This window comes from Lampetra planeri, unplaced genomic scaffold (assembly GCF_965212315.1).
Source record: "Lampetra planeri unplaced genomic scaffold, kcLamPlan1.2.h2 scaffold_249, whole genome shotgun sequence".
Lineage (NCBI taxonomy): Eukaryota > Metazoa > Chordata > Hyperoartia > Petromyzontiformes > Petromyzontidae > Lampetra > Lampetra planeri.
Window position 1 is genome coordinate 80,460 of NW_027615078.1, and position 23,359 is coordinate 103,818.

The 23,359-nt window shown below is 57.0% G+C and overlaps 1 protein-coding gene across 1 annotated transcript; it reads left to right on the forward strand.

Annotated features, from left to right (window-relative positions):
* Positions 1-1,466: 1,466 nt before the first annotated feature.
* Positions 1,467-21,274, forward strand: LOC144740631 (sodium/hydrogen exchanger 2-like). Its single transcript, XM_078623426.1, has 8 exons — positions 1,467-2,577; positions 3,686-3,975; positions 11,818-11,991; positions 13,677-13,927; positions 14,800-15,017; positions 16,315-16,517; positions 20,676-20,765; positions 21,173-21,274. Exons 1-8 carry the CDS (start codon positions 2,208-2,210, stop codon positions 21,200-21,202), a joined length of 1,626 nt encoding a protein of 541 aa, XP_078479552.1. The 5' UTR covers positions 1,467-2,207; the 3' UTR covers positions 21,203-21,274.
* The last annotated feature ends 2,085 nt before the right edge of the window (positions 21,275-23,359 follow it).

Below are 23,359 nucleotides of genomic sequence, written 5' to 3' on the forward strand. Positions count from 1 at the left end.
TGATGACAATAAGCTTGGTATAGATATCTCCATGAATATAAAAGTTAACCCGTAAAAACAAAGTTTTTCACTATAAATCCTTTATATGCGTGGCATCGGTTTTATTTTATTATTCATTTCTGTTTTTCTTGAGTAAGAGTTTCATTTTTATCACATTGGTATTTTAAATTAAATATGAAAAAAATCCTAAAAAGTGGAAAATTTTGAACACACATTTTTCACGAAAATCAATTGTCACGCACAACGAGTCTGTGTGCAAAATGTCAGCTCGATTGGATCACGGGAAGTGGGTTATAAAACGACCGAAAGATTTGCACGGTCGTAAGCGCGCAAGCAAGCGCACTTAATATAAAGGATTTAATAAAGGATTTAAAAAGACAAAGTTGTGACTCTGTGTGTCTGTTCAAAATGTTTAGCGTACTTCCCGACATGCAACAAACTGCAAATTTGCCATGTGGGTACTTTACAGACTGTACACCGTGCAAACATTATACAAATACACTTTTACTGGTAGGAACGAAGTGAACCAGCCTACAAATAGGTGATATCGTCCGTCCATCCGTGTAGCAATATGCCCCCTACTGCAAACACTTGGCAGGACCCTACAAAAACCTTTAGACTCAGTGACGCTTTCCTGGCTAAACAAGTGTAACATTCCCTTGTAATTCCCTGAGATAGTTTTTTTAATTCCCTGAGATGGTTTTTAATTAAAACATTTAAATTAAAAATGAACTCACAGCGGCCTAAAGCCTACAGCTAGGCCTCAAGCCTAGAACTAGGCCTCAAACTCCCCCTTCGTATCGTACCCCCGCGTGTGTGAAAGGGAGTTAATGTTTAACAATGTTACATTCCCTCATGTATTTTTTTAATAGAAACATTTACATTTAAAGCTTTTACATTAATAATTAAAACATTTAAATTAAAAATTAACTCACAGCGGCCTAAAGCCTACAGCTAGGCCTCAAGCCTAGAACTAGGCCTCAAACTCCCCCTTCGTATCGTACCCCCGCGTGTGTGAAAGGGAGTTAATGTTTAACAATGTTACATTCCCTCATGTATTTTTTTAATAGAAACATTTACATTTAAAGCTTTTACATTAATAATTAAAACATTTAAATTAAAAATTAACTCACAGCGGCCTAAAGCCTACAGCTAGGCCTAAAGCCTAGAACTAGGCCTCAAACTCTCCCTTCGTATCGTCCGATTCGGTGTAGCAGCATCGCCCCCTACTGCAAACACTTGGCAGGACCCTACAGAAACCTTTACACTCAGTGGGGCTTTCCTGGCTAAACAAGTGTCATAATACATGATGTTTATATTGTTTGGTTATTCGTTCCGACCAGCCCACCCCGCAGGGTTCTGTTATTTTTTGTTATATTTTGTTGCACGGCAAGTCAGCTGTGACGTCACATCTGTCACGTGACCCGCGCACGTGACGAGATGTGACGCGTTGTAGTGTAGCGGGTAGCGACACGCTCACGGCCACCACCGGTGACGATTATTTGAACCGGTCCTGGGCCTCCCCTAGGTCGACTCAGCCTCAAAACGAGTACCCGGTGCGGTGTGTGAACATCGCCACTGGGGAGACAAAGGCGGCCGTGCGTGGTGGTAGTTACAGCGAGTAAAGCCATCTAACAGATGAGTTTACAGGAGGGCGACATATTTTAAGATGTAGTTGACCGTCTGATCACAACTCCGCAAAGACAAATATCCCCCACGTAGCCTTAACAGACTGTAGGGGCAAGTGCTGTTAGCGAGACACCCACAGACACATACACACACACATACCCACACACACGGGCACACGCAGACACACACACACAGACACACACAGACATTCCCACACACACACAGACACACATTCCCACACACACACAGACACACACACACATACAGACACACACACACATACACACACACAGACAGACACATTCCCACACACACACACAGACATTCCCACACACATACACACAGGCACACACACACACAGACACATTCCCACACACACACAGACACACACACAGACACACACACACAGACGCACATTCACACACACACATTCACACACACACATTCACAGACACGCGCAGTGCGCTCACCACTACGCCCACCGCTCTACCTCCACCACCTCCACACGGGGAGTACGTGAACTCCGAGCGCGGCGCCATCGCTCCCGTCTCTCCTCGGGCCGCGGGGAGTGCGAGGAGATGGCGACTCTCACCTCACCGTCGTCCACCTCGTCCACCCTCCACCGCCGCCGCCTCCACCTCGCGTCCATGGCCACCACCATCATCATCATCGCCTTGCCCACGATCGTGATCGCGGCCTACGCCTCCCCGGCGTCCGCGCAGACGCCTCGGCCTCGCCTAGAATCGCCGCCGCAACCGGCGGCTGCCGAGGGCGGCCACGCGACGCAGGCGAGCCCCGGTCACGGCGCTGAGGCGGGTCACGGCGCTGAGGCGGGTCACGGCGACTCGGGTCACGGTGGGATCCACGTGGTGACCCTCGACTACGCCCACGTGCAGGTCCCGTTCGAGATCACGCTGTGGATCTTACTCGCCTCGCTCGCCAAGATGGGTGAGGGTGGACACGACGCGTTGAGGCCTGGGTCAGGTCACTCACTCAGTCAGTCACTCACTCAGCCACTCAGTCACTCAGTCACTCAGTCAGGCAGGCAGTCAGTCACTCAGTTACTCAGTCATTCAGTCACTCAGTCACTCAGTCAGGCAGTCACTCAGCCACTCAGTTACTGAGTCAGTCATTCAGTCACTCAGTCACTCACTCAGTCACCCAGTCATTCAATCACTCACTCAGCCACTCATTCAGTCACTCACTCACCTACTCACTCAGCCACTCACTCACTCAGCCACTCATTCAGTCACTCACTCAGCCACTCACTCAGTCACTCACCCACTCACTCAGTCACTCACTCAGCCACTCACTCAGCCACTCAGTCACTCAGCCACTCAGTCACTTACTCACCCACTCACTCAGCCACTCACTCAGCCACTCAGTCACTCATTCAGTCACTCACTCAGTCACTCACTCAGTCAGCCACTCAGTCACTCACTCAGTCACTCACTCAGTCACTCACTCAGTCAGCCACTCAGTCACTCACTCAGTCAGCCACTCAGTCAGCCACTCAGTCACTCACTCAGTCACTCACTCAGCCACTCACTCAGCCACTCACTCAGTCACTCACTCAGTCACTCACTCAGTCAGCCACTCAGTCACTCACTCAGTCACTCACTCAGTCACTCACTCAGTCACTCACTCAGTCACCCAGTCACCCACCCACTCACCTAGCCACTCGCTCAGTCACTCATTCACTCAGTCACTCACTCAGCCACTCACTCAGTCACTCAGCCACTCACTCAGTCACTCACTCAGTCACTCAGCCACTCACTCACTCACCCGCTCATTCAGTCACCTACTCACCCACTCACTCAGTCACTCACTCACTCAGTCACTCACTCACTCACTCAGTCACTCACCTAGCCACTCAGCCACTCACTCAGTCACTCAGTCACTCACTCAGTCACTCACTCACTCACTCAGTCACTCAGCCACTCACTCAGCCACTCACTCAGTCACTCACTCACCCACCCACTCACCCACCCCCTCACCCACCCACTCACCCCCTCACCCACCCACTCACCCACGCTCACTCTCGCCCCGTGCCCAGGCTTCCACCTGGCTCCCAAGGTGTCGTCGCTGGTGCCCGAGAGCTGCCTGCTGATCGTGGTGGGCCTGCTGGTGGGCATGATCATCCTGGTGGCGCGCGAGCAGTCCCCGCCCGTCATGAGCACCGACGTCTTCTTCTTCTACCTGCTGCCACCCATCGTGCTCGACGCCGGCTACTTCATGCCCATCCGGCCCTTCTTCGAGAACGTGGGCACCATCCTGTGGTACGCGCTCGTGGGCACCCTGTGGAACGCATTCGGGATCGGGTTCTCGCTCTACGCCATCTGTCAGGTGAGGGTGGGGAGGGTGGGGTGAGGGTGGTGAGGGTGGTGAGGGTGGGGAGGGTGGTGAGGGTGGTGAGGGTGGTGAGGGTAGGGTGAGGGTGGTGAGGGTTGTGAGGGTGTGTGTGAGTGGTGAGGGTGGTGAGGGTGGTGTGAGGGTGGTGAGTGTGGTGAGGGTGGTGAGGGTGGTGAGTGTGGTGTGAGTGGTGAGGGTGGGGAGGGTGGGGTGAGGATGGTGAGTGTGGTGAGAGTGGTGAGGCTGGTGAGTGTGGTGTGAGTGGTGAGGGTGGTGAGGGTAGGGTGAGGGTGGTGAGGGTGGTGAGTGTGGTGAGGGTGGTGAGGGTGGTGAGTGTGGTGTGAGTGGTGTGAGTGGTGAGGGTGGGGAGGGTGGGGTGAGGGTGGTGAGTGTGGTGAGGGTGGTGAGGGTGGTGAGTGTGGTGAGGGTGTGGTGGGTAGGGTAGAGTGGTGAGTGTGTGTGTGGTGGGTAGGGTGGTGAGGGTAGAGTGGTGAGTGTGTGTGGGTAGGGTGGTGAGGATGGTGAGGGTGGTGAGTGTGTGGTGGGTAGGGTGGTGAGTGTGGTGAGGGTGGTGAGGGTGGTGAGGGTGTGGTGGGTAGGGTAGAGTGGTGAGTGTGTGTGTGGTGGGTAGGGTGGTGAGGGTAGAGTGGTGAGTGTGTGTATGTGTGGTGAGTGTGTGGTGGGTAGGGTAGAGTGGTGAGTGTGTGGTGGATAGAGTGGTGAGTGTGTGGTGGGTTGGGTAGAGTGGTGAGTGTGTGGTGAGTGTGTGTGGTGGGTAGAATGGTGGGTAGAGTGGTGAGTGTGTGGTGGGTAGAGTGGTGGGTAGGGTGGTGAGTGTGGGGAGGGTGGGGAGGGTGGTGAGGGTGGTGAGTGTGTGGTGGGTAGGGTGGTGAGTGTGTGGTGGGTAGGGTAGAGTGATGAGTGAGTGTGTGGTGGGTAGGGTGGTGAGTGTGGTGAGGGTGGTGAGTGTGGTGTGAGGGTGGTGAGTGTGGTGTGAGGGTGGTGAGGGTAGGGTGGTGAGGGTGGTGAGGGTGGGGAGGGTGGGGAGGGTAGGGTGAGGGTAGGGTGAGGGTAGGGTGAGGGTGGTGAGGGTGGTGAGGGTGTGGTGGGTAGGGTGGTGAGTGTGGTGAGGGTGGTGAGGGTAGGGTGGTGAGGGTGGTGAGGGTGGTGAGGGTGGGGAGGGTAGGGTGAGGGTAGGGTGAGGGTGGTGAGGGTGGTGAGGGTGTGGTGGGTAGGGTGGTGAGTGTGGTGAGGGTGGTGAGTGTGTGGTGGGTAGAGTAGTGTGGTGAGGGTGGTGAGGGTGGGGAGGGTAGGGTGGGGTGGGTGGTGAGTTTGGTGAGGGTGGTGAGGGTGGTGAGTGTGATGTGTGTGTGGTGGGTAGGGTGGTGAGTGTGGTGGGTAGGGTGGTGAGTGTGTGATGGGTAGGGTAGTGTGGTGAGGGTGGGGTGGTGGTGGGTAGGGTGGGTGGTGAGGGTGGTGAGTGTGGTGAGGGTGGTGTGTGATGAGTGTGTGGTGTGTGTGTGGTGGGTAGGGTAGAGTGGTGAGGGTGGTGAGTGTGGTGAGGGTGGTGTGTGGTGAGTGTGTGGTGTGTGTGTGGTGGGTAGGGTAGAGTGGTGAGGGTGGTGAGGGTGGTGAGTGTGGTGAGTGTGTGGTGTGTGTGGTGAGTGTGGTGTGGTGAGGGTGGTGAGTGTGTGGTGGGTGTGGTGGGTAGGGTGGTGAGTGTGTGATGGTGAGGGTGCTGTGTGGTGAGTGTGTGTGTGGTGGGTAGGGTAGAGTGGTGAGGGTGGTGAGGGTGGTGAGTGTGGTGAGTGTGTGGTGTGTGTGGTGAGGGTGGTGAGTGTGTGGTGGGTAGAGTGGGTGGTGAGGGTGGTGAGTGTGGTGAGGGTGGGGTGGTGGTGGGTAGGGTGGGTGGTGAGGATAGGGTGGTGAGGGTGGTGAGTGTGGTGAGGGTGGTGAGTGTGTGGTGGGTAGAGTAGTGTGGTGAGGGTGGTGAGGGTGGGGAGGGTAGGGTGGGGTGGGTGGTGAGTTTGGTGAGGGTGGTGAGGGTGGTGAGTGTGATGTGTGTGTGGTGGGTAGGGTGGTGAGTGTGGTGGGTAGGGTGGTGAGTGTGTGATGGGTAGGGTAGTGTGGTGAGGGTGGGGTGGTGGTGGGTAGGGTGGGTGGTGAGGGTGGTGAGTGTGGTGAGGGTGGTGTGTGGTGAGTGTGTGGTGTGTGTGTGGTGGGTAGGGTAGAGTGGTGAGGGTGGTGAGTGTGGTGAGGGTGGTGTGTGGTGAGTGTGTGGTGTGTGTGTGGTGGGTAGGGTGGAGTGGTGAGGGTGGTGAGGGTGGTGAGTGTGGTGAGTGTGTGGTGTGTGTGGTGAGTGTGGTGTGGTGAGGGTGGTGAGTGTGTGGTGGGTGTGGTGGGTAGGGTGGTGAGTGTGTGATGGTGAGGGTGCTGTGTGGTGAGTGTGTGTGTGGTGGGTAGGGTAGAGTGGTGAGGGTGGTGAGGGTGGTGAGTGTGGTGAGTGTGTGGTGTGTGTGGTGAGGGTGGTGAGTGTGTGGTGGGTAGAGTGGGTGGTCAGGGTGGTGAGTGTGGTGAGGGTGGGGTGGTGGTGGGTAGGGTGGGTGGTGAGGATAGGGTGGTGAGGGTGGTGAGTGTGTGGTGGGTAGGGTGGTGAGGGTGGTGAGTGTGTGGTGGGTAGGGTGGTGAGGGTGGTGAGTGTGGTGAGGGTGGTGAGGGTGGTGAGTGTGTGGTGGGTAGGGTGGTGAGGGTGGTGAGTGTGGTGAGGGTGGTGAGGGTGGTGAGGGTGGTGAGTGGTGGGTAGGGTGGAGAGTGTGGGTAGGGTGGTGATTGTGTGGTGGGTAGGGTAAAGTGGTGATTGTGGTCAGGGTAGTGTGTAGGGTAGAGTGGTGAGTGAGTGGTGGGTAGAGTGGTGAGTGTGTGGTGAGTGTGTGTGGTGGGTAGAGTGGTGAGTGTGTGGTGGGTAGAGTGGTGGGTAGAGTGGTGATTGTGGTCAGGGTAGAGTGGTTTGTCGTGGTGAGTGTGTGGAAACCATCTGTCAGCCATCTCAGTCAACCCATGACACCTGCTGGGTCTGTCCCGTGACCTCCTCCTGCACCTAGCCTGGCACAGCAGTCAACCCATGGCACCTACAGGGTCTGTCCCGTGACCTCTTCCTGCACCTAGCCTGGCACAGCAGTCAACCCATGGCACCTGCTGGGTCTGTCCCGTGACCTCCTCCTGCACCTAGCCTGGCACAGCAGTCAACCCATGGCACCTGCTGGGTCTGTCCCGTGACCTCCTCCTGCACCTAGCCTGGCACAGCAGTCAACCCATGGCACCTGCTGGGTCTGTCCCGTGACCTCCTCCTGTACCTAGCCTGGCACAGCAGTCAACCCATGGCACCTGCTGGGTCTGTCCCGTGACCTCCTCCTGCACCTAGCCTGGCACAGCAGTCAACCCATGGCACCTGCTGGGTCTGTCCCGTGACCTCCTCCTGCACCTAGCCTGGCACAGCAGTCAGCCCATGGCACCTTCTGGGTCTGTCCCGTGACATCCTGCACCTAGCCTGGCACAGCAGTCAACCCATGGCACCTGCAGGGTCTGTCCCGTGACCTCCTCCTTGTGCACCTAGCCTGGCACAGCAGTCAACCCACGGCACCTGCAGGGTCTGTCCCGTGACCTCCTCCTCCTGCACCTAGCCTGGCACAGCAGTCAACCCACGGCACCTGCAGGGTCTGTCCCGTGACCTCCTCCTCATGCACCTAGCCTGGCACAGCAGTCAACCCATGGCACCTGCTGGGTCTGTCCCGTGACCTTCTCCTCATGCACCTAGCCTGGCACAGCAGTCAACCCATGGCACCTGCAGGGTCTGTCCCGTGACCTCCTCATGCACCTAGCCTGGCACAGCAGTCAACCCATGACACCTGCAGGGTCTGTCCTGTGACCTCCTCCTGCACCTAGCCTGGCACAGCAGTCAACCCATGGCACCTGCAGGGTCTGTCCCATGACCTCCTCCTGCACCTAGCCTGGCACAGCAGTCAACCCATGACACCTGCAGGGTCTGTCCCGTGACCTCCTCATGCACCTAGCCTGGCACAGCAGTCAACCCATGACACCTGCAGGGTCTGTCCCGTGACCTCCTCCTGCACCTAGCCTGGCACAGCAGTCAACCCATGGCACCTGCTGGGTCTGTCCCGTGACCTCCTCCTCCTGCACCTAGCCTGGCACAGCAGTCAACCCATGGCACCTGCAGGGTCTGTCCCGTGACCTCCTCCTCCTGCACCTAGCCTGGCACAGCAGTCAACCCATGGCACCTGCTGGGTCTGTCACGTGACCTTCTGCACGAGCGAGACAAAGGTGGCGGGCGTGGTGCTGGCCACCCACCCCCTTGATGGGTGCTGCTACTACTCCAACAACACACTGTGAAAGGGTACACGGGGGATCTTGTGTGTCTGTGTGTGTGTGTGTGTCTGTGTGTGTCTGTGTGTGTGTCTGTGTGTGTCTGTGTGTGTGTGTGTCTGTGTGTGTGTGTGTGTCTGTGTGTGTGTCTGTGTGTGTCTCTGTGTGTGTCTCTGTGTGTGTCTGTGTGTGTGTCTGTGTGTGTGTCTCTGTGTGTGTCTGTGTGTGTGTCTCTGTGTGTGTCTGTGTGTGTCTGTGTGTGTGTCTGTGTGTGTGTGTGTGTGTCTGTGTGCGTGTCTGTGTAGCGGTTAGCGCGCTGCGCTATGAACCCGCAGCCCGAGTTCGATTCCCGCTCACGGCCACCACCAGTGATAGCGATTATCTGTAGCGGTCTCTAGGTCGACTCAGCCTCAAATGAGTTCCTCAGTTCGGTGTGTCAACGTCACCACTGGGGAGACAAAGGCGGCCGGGCGTGGTGCTGGCCACCCACCCCCTCGTGTGCCACAAAGGTGCTGCTACTCGCTAACAGCACTTGCCCCAACAGTCCGTTGCAGGCTATACGGGGGATCTTTGTCCTGCTGTTGTAGTGTGGATGCTGTTGCAGTGGGCGTTGTTAAGCTTCCGCACCCAACTCTCAAGCACAGAGGCGGGGTTCACAGTCGCTCATTAACACCGCCGCACAGCGCTGGTTTATGGGTGCGTTCACACGTGTGTGTGCGTGTGTGCGTGCGTGTGTCTGTGTGCGTCTGTGTGTGTCTGTGTACGTGTGTGCGTGTGTCTGTGTACGTGTGTGTGCGTGCGTGTGTGTACGTGTGTCTGTGCGTCTGTGTGCGTCTGTGTGTGTCTGTGTACGTGTGTGCGTGTGTCTGTGTACGTGTTTGTGCTTGAGTTTGTCTGTGTGTGTGTGTGCGTCTGTGTGTGTCTGTGTACGTGTGTGCGTGTGTCTGTGTACGTGTGTGTGTGTGCGTGCGTGTGTGTGCGTCTGTGTGTGTCTGTGTACGTGTGTGCGTGTGTCTGTGTACGTGTGTGTGTGTGCGTGCGTGTGTGTACGTGTGTCTGTGCGTCTGTGTGCGTCTGTGTGTGTCTGTGTACGTGTGTGCGTGTGTCTGTGTACGTGTGTGTGTGTGCGTGCGTGTGTGTGTGTGTGCGTCTGTGTGTGTCTGTGTACGTGTGTGCGTGTGTCTGTGTACGTGTGTGTGTGTGCGTGCGTGTGTGTACGTGTGTCTGTGCGTCTGTGTGCGTCTGTGTGTGTCTGTGTACGTGTGTGCGTGTGTCTGTGTACGTGTTTGTGCTTGAGTTTGTCTGTGTGTGTGTGTGCGTGCGTCTGTGTGTGGCTGTGTACGTGCGTGCGTGTGTCTGTGTGTGTATACGTCTGTGTGTGTCTGTGTACGTGCGTGCGTCTGCGTGTGTCTGTGTACGTGTGTGTGCGTGCGTGTGTCTGTGTGTGTCTGTGTACGTGTGTGTGTGTGTCTGTGTGTGCGTGTGTGCGTCTGTGTGTGTCTGTGTACGTGCGTGCGTGTGCGTGTGTCTGTGTACGTACGTGTGTGTGCGTGCATGTGTCTGTGTGTGTATACGTGTATGTGTGTGTGTATACGTGTATGTCTCTGTGTAAAACTAGGACCACGTAGTTCGTGAAGCCTTCAATGGCTGTACCTGAGGAATTTCCATCTGACAAAGATTCAATGGAATGCTGATCGATGCCCGGGTGCGGTCAAGGGATGGCTCCTTATAGGTCAACCACGTTATGTATGCTGATGATCTGCTGATTGCGACTCACTCAGAGGAGTTGGAGGTGCTGCTGCTAAACCTGGAGTTGGCCACTAAGAGGTGGGGCCTTACCATCAGTCCCACCAAAACTAAGCACCTGTCTGGGTATTTTGTACCATCGGACACTCCACCCCCACAACTCCCAATTGGTAATAGGGCAGTTGTGGAGAGAGTGGAGAGTTTCCCATACCTGGGCAATGTGCTCATGACCGGCTCCGGTTTAACAGCAGAGGTCTCACTCCGAATCAGTCGAGCGGCAATATCTTTTCATCGGTTGCGTAACGCTGTGTGGAAGCTACCTGGTCTGTCGCTCCGCACGAAGCTTCAGGTCTTCTCGGCCACGGCCATTCCCTCCCTTCTCTACGCTTGCGAAACATGGACCCCCCTAATGGAGCATTTTCACCGGTTAGAAACATTTAGGCTGGCCTGCCTACGATCCATTCTGGGTTTAAACTGCAGTCTGGATTGTGTGAGGAGCTCACAAATCCTTGAAAGATCTGGGCAAAGTCCTATCGGTGAGCTCCTCCGGCAGGCAAGGCTGCGTTGGCTGGGTCATGTAGCCCGCATGCCCAGCCACCGCATGCCTAAACAGCTTTTGTTCGGCCGGATCGAGGGGGCTAAACGTGTCTCTCCCCGTGTCTCTCCTCGTGTCTCTCCCCGTGTCTCCCCCCGTGTCTCCCCCGTGTCTCCCCCGTGTGTCTCCGTGTGTGTCTCTCCGTGTGTCTCCCCGTGTGTCTCCCCCCGTGTGTCTCCCCGTGTGTCTCCCCGTGTGTCTCCCCGTGTGTCTCCCCGTGTGTCTCCCCGTGTGTCTCCCCGTGTCTCCCCGTGTGTCTCCCTGTGTGTCTCCCTGTGTGTCTCCCTGTGTGTCTCCCCGTGTGTCTCCCCGTGTGTCTCCCCGTGTCTCCCCGTGTGTCTCTCCCCGTCTCTCCCCGTCTCTCCCCGTGTCTCCCCCTGTCTCCCCGTGTCTCCCCGTGTCTCCCCGTGTCTCCGTGTGTCTTCCCGTGTCTCCCCGTGTCTCCCCGTGTCCCCGTGTCTCCCCGTGTCTCCCCGTGTCTCCCCGTGTCTCCGTGTCTCTCCGTGTCTCCCCGTGTCTCCCCGTGTCTCCCCGTGTCTCCCCGTGTCTCCCCGTGTCTCTCCGTGTCTCCCCGTGTCTCCCCGTGTCTCCCCGTGTCCCCGTGTCTCCCCGTGTCTCCCCGTGTCTCCCCGTGTCCCCGTGTCTCCCCGTGTCTCCCCGTGTCTCCCCGTGTCTCCGTGTCTCTCCGTGTCTCCCCGTGTCTCCCCGTGTCTCCCTGTGTCTCCCCGTGTCTCCCCGTGTCTCCCCGTGTCTCCGTGTCTCTCCGTGTCTCCCCGTGTCTCCCCGTGTCCCCGTGTCTCCCCGTGTCTCCCTGTGTCTCCCCGTGTCCCCGTGTCTCCCCGTGTCTCCCCGTGTCTCCCCGTGTCTCCGTGTCTCTCCGTGTCTCCCCGTGTCTCCCCGTGTCTCCGTGTCTCTCCGTGTCTCCCCGTGTCTCCCCGTGTCCCCGTGTCTCCCCGTGTCTCCCCGTGTCTCCCCGTGTCTCCCCGTGTCTCCCCGTGTCTCTCCGTGTCTCCCCGTGTCTCCCCGTGTCTCCCCGTGTCCCCGTGTCTCCCCGTGTCTCCCCGTGTCTCCCTGTGTCTCCGTGTCTCACCCCGCGTGTCTCCCCCCCCCCCCAGGTCCCTGCGTTTGGCCTGTCCGACGTGTCGCTGCTGCAGAACCTGCTGTTTGGGGCCCTCATCTCGGCGGTGGACCCCGTGGCTGTGCTCGCCGTCTTCGAAGAGATCCACGTGAACGAGCAGCTCTACATCCTCGTGTTCGGGGAGTCACTCCTCAACGACGCCGTCACCGTGGTGAGGGCTCACTCACCACTCACTCACTCACCACTCACTCACTCACCACTCACTCACCACTCACTCACCACTCACTCACCACTCGCTCACCACTCACTCACCACTCACTCACTCACTCACCACTCACTCACCACTCACTCACCACTCGCTCACCACTCGCTCACCACTCACTCACCACTCGCTCACCACTCACTCACCACTCACTCACCACTCACTCACTCACCACTCACTCACCACTCGCTCACCACTCACTCACCACTCACTCACTCACTCACCACTCACTCACCACTCACTCACCACTCGCTCACCACTCACTCACCACTCGCTCACCACTCACTCACCACTCACTCACCACTCACTCACCACTCACTCACTCACCACTCGCTCACCACTCACTCACCACTCGCTCACCACTCACTCACCACTCACTCACCACTCACTCACTCACCACTCACTCACCACTCGCTCACCACTCACTCACCACTCACTCACCACTCACTCACCATTCACTCACTCACTCACCACTCACTCACCACTCGCTCACCACTCGCTCACCACTCACTCACCACTCGCTCACCACTCACTCACCACTCGCTCACCACTCACTCACCACTCACTCACCACTCACTCACCACTCACTCACCACTCACTCACCACTCACTCACTCACTCACTCACCACTCACTCACTCACCACTCAGTCACCACTCACTCACCACTCACTCACCACTCACTCACCACTCACTCACCACTCACTCACTCACCACTCACTCACCACTCACTCACTCACCACTCACTCACCACTCACTCACTCACTCACCACTCACCACTCACTCACCACTCACTCACCACTCACTCACTCACCGCTCACTCACTCACTCACCACTCACTCACCACTCACTCACTCACCACTCACTCACTCACTCACCACTCACTCACCGCTCACTCACTCACTCACCACTCACTCACCACTCACTCACCACTCACTCACCACTCACTCACTCACCACTCACTCACTCACTCACCACTCACTCACTCACTCACCACTCACTCGCTCACCACTCACTCACCACTCACTCACCACTCACTCACCAGCTCTACATCCTTCACTCCTCAACGACGCAGTCACCGTGGTGAGGGCTCGCTCACCACTCACTCACCACTCACTCACTCACTCACCACTCACTCACTCACTCACCACTCACTCACCACTCACTCGCTCACCACTCACTCACCACTCACTCACCACTCACTCACCAGCTCTACATCCTTCACTCCTCAACGACGCAGTCACCGTGGTGAGGGCTCGCTCACCACTCACTCACCACTCACTCACTCACCACTCACTCACTCACTCACCACTCACTCACTCACCACTCACTCGCTCACCACTCACTCACCACTCACTCACCACTCACTCACCACTCACCACTCACTCACCCCCCACTCTCTCCCCTCTCCCCCCACTCTCCCCACTCTCCCCCCACTCCCCCCACTCTCTCCCCTCCCCACCACCACCACCACCACTCTCCCCCCACTCTCCCCACTCCCCCCACTTTTCCCACCACCCCCACCACCACCACTCTCTCCCCACTCTCCCCCCTCCCCACCACCACCACCACTCTCCCCCCACTCTCCCCACTCTCCCCACCCCCACCCCCACCACCACCGCCGCCACCGCCCCCAGGTGCTGTACCAGCTGTACGCCGCGCTGTGTGCGATGCCCGTCATCTCTGCGAGCGACTTCCCACTGGGCGTGGCCAAGTTCTTCGTGGTGGGGCTGGGCGGCATTGCCGTGGGCGTGGTGTACGGCCTGCTCGCAGCCCTCACCACGCGCTTCACCGCGCACATCCGCGTCATCGAGCCCCTCTTCGTCTTCCTCTACAGCTACGCCTCCTACATCACCGCCGAGATGTTCCACCTGTCGGGCATCATGGCGTGAGTGCCGTGGGGGTGGGTGGGGTGGTGGGGGTGGTGGGGGTGGTGGGGGGAGGGTGGTGGTGGGGGTGGTGGGTGGTGGGGGTGGTGGGTGGGGGGGGGGAGGGTGGTGGGGGGAGGGTGGTGGGTGGTAGGGTGGTGGGGGTAGGGTGGTGGTTGTGGGGTGGTGGGGTGGTGGGTGGTTGTGGGGTGGTGGGGTGGTGGGTGGTGGGGTGGTGGGGTGGTGGGGGTGGGTGGTGGTGGGAGGGTGGTGGGTGATAGAGGGTGGTGGGTGGTAGGGTGGTGGGTGGTGGGTGGTGGGGTGGTAGGGGTGGTGTGAGTGGTAGGGGTGGTGTGAGTGGTAGGGGTGGTGTGAGTGGTAGGGGTGGTGTGAGTGGTAGGGGTGGTGTGAGTGGTAGGGGTGGTGTGAGTGGTAGGGGTGGTGTGAGTGGTAGGGGTGGTGTGAGTGGTAGGGGTGGTGTGAGTGGTAGGGGTGGTGTGAGTGGTAGGGGTGGTGTGAGTGGTAGGGGTGGTGTGAGTGGTAGGGGTGGTGTGAGTGGTAGGGGTGGTGTGAGTGGTAGGGGTGGTGTGAGTGGTAGGGGTGGTGTGAGTGGTAGGGGTAGAGGAGGTGTGAGTGACACACACCATGCACACACACACATCTCTCTCTGCGCACACACACACACACATTTCTCTCTCTGCGCGCACACACACACACCTCTCTCTCTGCGCACACACACACCTGTCTCTCTCTGCGCACACACACACACACACACCTCTCTCTCTCTGCGCACACACACACACACATCTCTCTCTGTGCACACACACACCTGTCTCTCTCTGCGCACACACACACACACACACCTGTCTCTCTCTGTGCGTGTGCCCCGCAGGCTGATAGCGTGCGCCATGTGCATGAAGCGCTACGTGGAGGCGAACGTGTCGGAGAAGTCGGCGGTGACCATCAAGTACTTCATGAAGATGCTGAGCAGCGTCAGCGAGACGCTCATCTTCATCTTCCTGGGCGTGTCCACCGTGGACGACCAGCACGAGTGGAACTGGGCCTTCGTGTGCGCAACCCTCCTCTTCTGTCTCGCCTGGAGAGCCACAGGTGAGTGGGTGGGTGGGTGGTGGGTGGGGGTGGGGGGGGTGGTGGGTGGGTGGGGTGGGTGGGTGGGTAGGGGTAATGGTGGGTGGGGGTTGGTGGGTGGGTGGGGTGGGTGGGGTGATTGGGGGTGGGTGGGGGGGGTGGGTAAAGTGGGTGGGGGTGGGTGGGGTGGGTGGGGGGGTGGGTGGGTAGGAGTAATGGTGGGTGGGGGTGGGTGGGGTGGGGTGGGTGGGGGTGGGTGGGGGGGTGGTGGGGTGGGGTGATGGGTGGGGTGGGTGGGTGGGGTGATGGTGGGTGGGTTGGTGAGGTGGTAGTGGGTGGGGATAGTGGGGGGAGGACGTGGAGCTGAGTGGACTTGCCGATGACTGCTACCAGCGGTGTCAAGATCGCCCTCTGTGGAGGAGGAGGCTCGTGAAGGACGCTGCTGCTACTGGGCAGTGCCAGGCTAGGTGCACCGTGAGGCTACTGGGCAGTTGGAGGCAGTCGCCCTCCAGCAACAACGGAGGGCGGAGGAGCGACGCTCACAACAACGAGCGGAGCGCCGGGCGGCTAAAGCGGTGGTGAGTGAGGGACACGGTGGATGTCTCTCTCATTCTCTCTCACCGTGGTGGCTGTGCACACACCACACACACACACCACACACATACCACACACATACCACACACACCACACACACCACACACACCACACACACACACCACACACACCACACACACACCACACACACCACACACACCACACACACACATACCACACACACACCACACACACCACACACATACCACACACACCACACACACCACACACACACACCACACACACCACACACACACCACACACATACCACACACACCACACACACACACACCACACACACCACACACACCACCACACACACCACACACACACCACGCACACCACACACACACACACCACGCACACCACCACACACACACCACACACACACCACACACCACACACACCACACACACACCACACACACCACCACACACACACCACACACACACCACACACACACCACACACACACCACACCACACACACCACAAACACACCGTACACACACCACGCACACCACACACCACACCACACACACACCACACACCACACCACACACACCACACACACACCACACACACACCACACACCACACACACACACACACACACACACACCACACACACACCACACCACACACACCACACACACCACACACACCGTACACACACCACACACACACACACCACACACACCACAAACACACCGTACACACCACACAGGCGTGTTCCTGCTGACGTTCGTCATCAACAAGTTCCGCATGGTGACTCTGACCAAGAAGGACCAGTTCATCATCGCCTACGGGGGTCTCCGTGGCGCCATCTGCTTCTCGCTCGTCTTCCTGCTGGACAGCGCCAGCTTCCCGCGCAAGAAGCTCTTCATCACGGCAACCATCGTCGTCATCCTGTTCACCGTCTTCGTGCAGGTGGGGAGGGCTGGGGGGGGGTGAGGTGGGGGGTGAGGGAGTGGTGAGGGGTGGGGGGTGAGGGAGTGGTGAGGGGTGGGGGGTGAGTGACGTGGTGGTGAGGGATGAAGGGTGGTGAGGGACGTGGTGGTGAGGGACGTGGTGGTGAGTGACGTGGTGGTGAGTGACGTGGTGGTGAGTGACGTGGTGGTGAGTGACGTGGTGGTGAGGTGAGGGAGTGGTGGTGAGCGACGTGGGGGGGGGGTGAGGGTGGTGAGGGACGTGGTGGTGAGGTGAGGTGGGGGGGTGAGGGACGTGGTGGTGAGGTGAGGGAGTGGTGGTGAGCGACGTGGGGGGGGGGGTGAGGGTGGTGAGGGACGTGGTGGTGAGGTGAGGTGGGGAGGTGAGGAAGTGGTGGTGAGCGACGTGGGGGGGGGGGGGTGAGGGTGGTGAGGTGAGGTGGGGGGGTGAGGGACGTGGTGGTGAGGTGAGGTGGGGAGGTGAGGAAGTGGTGGTGAGCGACGTGGGGGGGGGGGTGAGGGACGTGGTGGTGAGGTGAGGTGGGGAGGTGAGGGAGTGGTGGTGAGCGACGTGGGGGGGGGGGTGGGGGGGGTGAGGGTGGTGAGGGACGTGGTGGTGAGGTGAGGGAGTGTGTGGGTGTGTGGGTGGGTGGGTGTGTGTGACTGTGTGTGTGAATGTCTGTGTGTGTGGTGTGTGACTGTGTGTGTGTGGTGTGTGTGTGTGACTGTGTGTGTGTGACTGTGGGTGACTGTGTGTGACTGTGTGTGGATGACTGTGCGTGTGTGACTGTGTGTGACTGTGTGTGGATGACTGTGTGTGTGACTGTGTGTGACTGTGGGTGACTGTGGGTGACTGTGTGTGACTGTGTGTGTGTGTGTGTGACTGGGTGACTGTGTGTGACTGTGGGTGACTGTGGGTGACTGTGTGACTGTGTGTGTGACTGGGTGACTGTGTGTGACTGTGTGGTGTGTGTGACTGTGTGTGTGTGACTGTGTGTGTGTGTGTGACTGTGTGTGTGTGTGTGTGTGACTGTGTGTGTGTGTGACTGTGTGGGTGACTGTGTGTGACTGTGTGTGACTGTGTGTGGGTGACTGTGTGGGTGACTGTGTGGGTGACTGTGTGTGACTGTGTGTGTATGACTGTGCGTGTGTGACTGTGTGTGACTGTGTGTGGATGACTGTGTGTGTGTGACTGTGTGTGACTGTGGGTGACTGGGTGACTGTGTGTGACTGTGTGTGTGTGTGTGACTGGGTGACTGTGTGTGACTGTGTGTGACTGTGTGTGGGTGACTGTGTGGGTGACTGTGTGTGACTGTGTGTGTATGACTGTGCGTGTGTGACTGTGTGTGACTGTGTGTGGATGACTGTGTGTGTGTGACTGTGTGTGACTGTGGGTGACTGGGTGACTGTGTGTGACTGTGTGTGTGTGTGTGACTGGGTGACTGTGTGTGACTGTGGGTGACTGTGTGTGACTGTGTGTGACTGTGTGTGTGACTGGGTGACTGTGTGTGACTGTGTGGTGTGTGTGTGACTGTGTGTGTGTGTGTGACTGTGTGTGTGTGACTGTGTGACTGTGTGTGTGTGTGACTGTGTGTGTGTGTGTGTGACTGTGTGTGTGACTGTGTGTGTGTGTGACTGTGTGTGTGTGACTGTGTGGGTGACTGTGTGTGACTGTGTGTGACTGTGTGTGTGTGACTGTGTGTGACTGTGTGTGACTGTGGGTGACTGTGTGTGACTGTGTGTGGGTGACTGTGTGGGTGACTGTGGGTGACTGTGTGGGTGACTGTGTGTGACTGTGGGTGACTGTGGGTGACTGTGGGTGACTGTGGGTGACTGTGTGTGTGGGTGACTGTGTGTGTGGGTGACTGTGTGTGTGACTGTGTGTGTGACTGTGTGTGTGACTGTGTGTGTGACTGTGTGGGTGACTGGGTGACTCTGTGGGTGACTGTGGGTGACTGTGGGTGACTGTGGGTGACTACAGGGGATGACTGTGTGGGTGACTGTGTGGGTGACTGTGGGTGACTGTGTGTGACTGTGTGTCACTGTGTGTGTGTGTCACTGTGTGTGTGTGGGTGACTGTGTGTGTGTGGGTGACTGTGTGTGGGTGACTGTGACTGTGTGTGTGTGGGTGACTGTGGGTGACTGTGTGTGTGTGACTGTGACTGTGTGTGTGTGGGTGACTGTGGGTGACTGTGTGTGTGTGGGTGACTGTGTGTGGGTGACTGTGACTGTGTGTGTGTGGGTGACTGTGGGTGACTGTGTGGGTGACTGTGACTGTGTGTGTGTGGGTGACTGTGGGTGACTGTGTGTGTGTGGGTGACTGTGTGTGACTGTGTGTGTGTGTGGGTGACTGTGTGTGGGTGACTGTGACTGTGTGTGTGTGGGTGACTGTGTGTGACTGTGTGTGTGTGTGGGTGACTGTGTGTGGGTGACTGTGACTGTGTGTGTGTGTGTGTGACTGTGTGTGGGTGACTGTGACTGTGTGTGTGTGTGTGTGACTGTGTGGGTGACTGTGTGTGACTGTGTGTGACTGTGTGTGGGTGACTGTGTGTGGGTGACTGTGTGGGTGACTGTGTGGGTGACTGTGTGTGACTGTGTGTGACTGTGTGTGGATGACTGTGCGTGTGTGACTGTGTGTGACTGTGTGTGGATGACTGTGTGTGTGTGACTGTGGGTGACTGTGGGTGACTGTGTGTGACTGTGTGTGTGTGTGTGACTGGGTGACTGTGTGTGACTGTGGGTGACTGTGTGTGACTGTGTGTGGATGACTGTGCGTGTGTGACTGTGTGTGACTGTGTGTGGATGACTGTGTGTGTGTGACTGTGTGTGACTGTGGGTGACTGTGGGTGACTGTGTGTGACTGTGTGTGTGTGTGACTGGGTGACTGTGTGTGACTGTGGGTGACTGTGTGTGACTGTGTGTGACTGTGTGTGTGACTGGGTGACTGTATGTGACTGTGTGGTGTGTGTGTGTGACTGTGTGTGTGTGACTGTGTGACTGTGTGTGTGTGTGACTGTGTGTGTGTGTGTGTGACTGTGTGTGTGTGACTGTGTGGGTGACTGTGTGTGACTGTGTGTGACTGTGTGTGTGTGACTGTGTGTGACTGTGTGTGACTGTGTGTGACTGTGGGTGACTGTGTGTGACTGTGTGTGGGTGACTGTGTGGGTGACTGTGTGGGTGACTGTGGGTGACTGTGTGGGTGACTGTGTGTGACTGTGGGTGACTGTGTGTGTGGGTGACTGTGTGTGTGGGTGACTGTGTGTGTGACTGTGTGTGTGACTGTGTGTGTGACTGTGTGTGTGACTGGGTGACTGGGTGACTCTGTGGGTGACTGTGGGTGACTGTGGGTGACTACAGGGGATGACTGTGTGGGTGACTGTGTGGGTGACTGTGGGTGACTGTGTGTGACTGTGTGTGACTGTGTGTGTGGGTGACTGTGGGTGACTGTGTGTCACTGTGTGTGTGTGTCACTGTGTGTGTGTGGGTGACTGTGTGTGTGTGTGGGTGACTGTGGGTGACTGTGACTGTGTGTGGGTGACTGTGACTGTGTGTGTGTGGGTGACTGTGGGTGACTGTGTGTGTGTGGGTGACTGTGTGTGGGTGACTGTGACTGTGTGTGTGTGGGTGACTGTGGGTGACTGTGTGGGTGACTGTGACTGTGTGTGTGTGGGTGACTGTGGGTGACTGTGTGTGTGTGGGTGACTGTGTGTGACTGTGTGTGTGTGTGGGTGACTGTGTGTGGGTGACTGTGACTGTGTGTGTGTGGGTGACTGTGTGTGACTGTGTGTGTGTGGGTGACTGTGTGTGGGTGACTGTGACTGTGTGTGTGTGGGTGACTGTGTGTGACTGTGTGTGTGTGGGTGACTGTGTGTGGGTGACTGTGACTGTGTGTGTGTGGGTGACTGTGGGTGACTGTGACTGTGTGTGTGTGGGTGACTGTGAGTGACTGTGACTGTGTGTGTGTGGGTGACTGTGTGTGGGTGACTGTGACTGTGTGTGTGTGGGTGACTGTGGACTGTGACTGTGTGTGTGTGGGTGACTGTGGGTGACTGTGTGTGTGTGGGTGACTGTGTGTGTGGGTGACTGTGTGTGTGTGTGGGTGACTGTGTGTGGGTGACTGTGACTGTGTCACTGTGGGTGACTGTGTGGGTGACTACAGGGGATGACTATCCGCCCGCTGGTGGAGCTGCTGGAGATCAAGAAGAAGAAGGAGCACGACCCGAGCATCACGGAGGAGACCAACATCCGGGTGACGACATTGTCCACCACATCCCCCCACCACCCACCACATCCACCACCACCACCACATCCACCACCACCACCACATCCACCACCACATCCACCACCACCACATCCACCACCACCACCACCACATCCACCACCACCACATCCACCACCACCACCACCACATCCCACCCACCACCACATCCACCACATTCCACCACATCCACCATCCATCATCGTCAGCAACGCTACCATCACCACCAGCAGTGTGTGATGATGGTGATGTTGTACATTTATGATGGTGATGATATTGTCTATGATGATGATGATGTTGTGTTATGGATGATGATGTTGTATATGATGATGATGTTGTTGGTTTATGATGATGATGTTGTTGATGATGTATATGATGATGATGTTTGTCCTCGACAGTTTATGGATCAACATCCTGGCTGGAGTTGAGGACATCTGTGGGCACTACGGCCATCACCATTGGGGAGAGACAAGTACTCACCCACTCACCTACTCACTCACCTACTCACCTACTCACCCACTCACTACCTCTCCCACACTCACCCACTCACTCACCTACTCACGTCACCTACTCACTCACCTACTCACTCACCCACTCACCTACTCACTCACCTACTCACCTACTCACTCACCCACTCACCTACTCACTCGATCACTACTCACCTACTCACTCACCCACTCACCTTACTCACCTACTCACTCACCTACTCACCTACTCACCTACTCACTCACCTACTCACTCACCTACTCACTCACCTACTCACTCACCTACTCACTCACCTACTCACCCTACTCACTCACCTACTCACTCACCCACTCACCTACTCACTCACCTACTCACCTACTCACTCACCCACTCACCTACTCACTCACCTACTCACCTACTCACTCACCCACTCAACCTACTCACGCACCTACTCACCTACTCACTCACCCACTCACCTACTCACCTACTCACTCACCTACTCACCTACTCACCTACTCACTCACCTACTCACTCACCTACTCACTCACCTACTCACTCACCTACTCACTCACCCACTCACCTACTCACTCACCGACTCACCTACTCACTCACCCCACTCACCTACTCACCTACTCACTCACCTACTCACCTACTCACCTACTCACCTACTCACTCACCTACTCACTCACCTACTCACTCACCTCTACTCACTCACCTACTCACTCACCTACTCACCTACTCACTCACCTACTCACCTACTCACTCACCCACTCACCTACTCACTCACCTACTCACCTACTCACTCACACCACTCACCTACTCTCTCATCTACCACTCACCTACTCACCCACTCACCTACTCACTCACCTACTCACCTACTCACTCACCCACTCACCTACTCACTCACCTACTCACTCACCTACTCACCCACTCACCTACTCGACTCACCTACTCACCTCACCACACTCACCTACTCACTCACCACATTCACCTACTCACCTACTCACTCACCCACTCACCTACTCACCTACTCACTCACCCCACTCACCTACTCACTTACTCACCTCACCTACTCTCCTACTCACTCACCCACTCACCTACTCACCTACTCACTCACCCACTCACCTACTCACCTACTCACTCACCCACTCTCACCACTCTCTCACCTACTCACCTACTCACCTACTCACGTCACCTACTCACTCACCTACTCACCTACTCACCTACTCACTCACCCACTCACCTACTCACCTACTCACTCAGCCCACTCACCTACTCACTCACCTACTCACTCACCTACTCACCTACTCACCTACTCACCTACAGCCACTCACCTACTCCACTCATCACTACTCAGCTCACCTACTCACTCACCTACTCACTCACCTACTCACCCTACTCACTCACCTATCTCCGCCTACTCACTCACCCACTCACCTACTCACTCACCTACTCACCCACCTACTCACCCACTCACCTACTCACTCACCTACTCACTCACCCACTCACCTACTCACTCACCCACTCACCTACTCACCTACTCACTCACCCCACTCACCTACTCACCTACTCACTCACCCACTCACCTACTCACTTACCTCACTCACCTACTCACCTACTCACTCACCCACTCACCTACTCTACCTACTCACTCACCCACTCACCTACTCACCTACTCACTCACCCCACTCACCTACTCTCTCACCTACTCACCTACCTCACCTACTCACTCACCCTACTCACTCACCTACTCACCTACTCACTCAGCCACTCACCTACTCACTCACCTACTCACTCACCTACTCACCTACTCACCTACTCACTCAGCCACTCACCTACTCACTCACCTACTCACTCACCTACTCACTCACCTACTCACTCACGACTCACCTACTCACTCAGCCACTCACCTACTCACTCACCTACTCACTCCACCTACTCACCTACTCACCTACTCACTCAGCCACTCACCTACTCACTCACCTACTCACTCACCCCTACTCACTCACCTACTCACTCACCTACTCACCTACTCACCTACTCACTCACCTACTCACCTACTCACCTACTCACTCACCTACTTCACCTACTCACTCAGCCACTCACCTACTCACTCACCT

Bases quoted from the DNA above. Each gene is read 5' to 3' on its own strand.
- LOC144740631 (XM_078623426.1), top strand. From the start codon at position 2,208: ATGGCGACTCTCACCTCACCGTCGTCCACCTCGTCCACCCTCCACCGC. The intron at 11,992-13,676 runs GTGAGGGCTCAC...CACCGCCCCCAG, and splicing joins TCAACGACGCCGTCACCGTG to GTGCTGTACCAGCTGTACGC. The intron at 13,928-14,799 runs GTGAGTGCCGTG...TGTGCCCCGCAG, and splicing joins CACCTGTCGGGCATCATGGC to GCTGATAGCGTGCGCCATGT.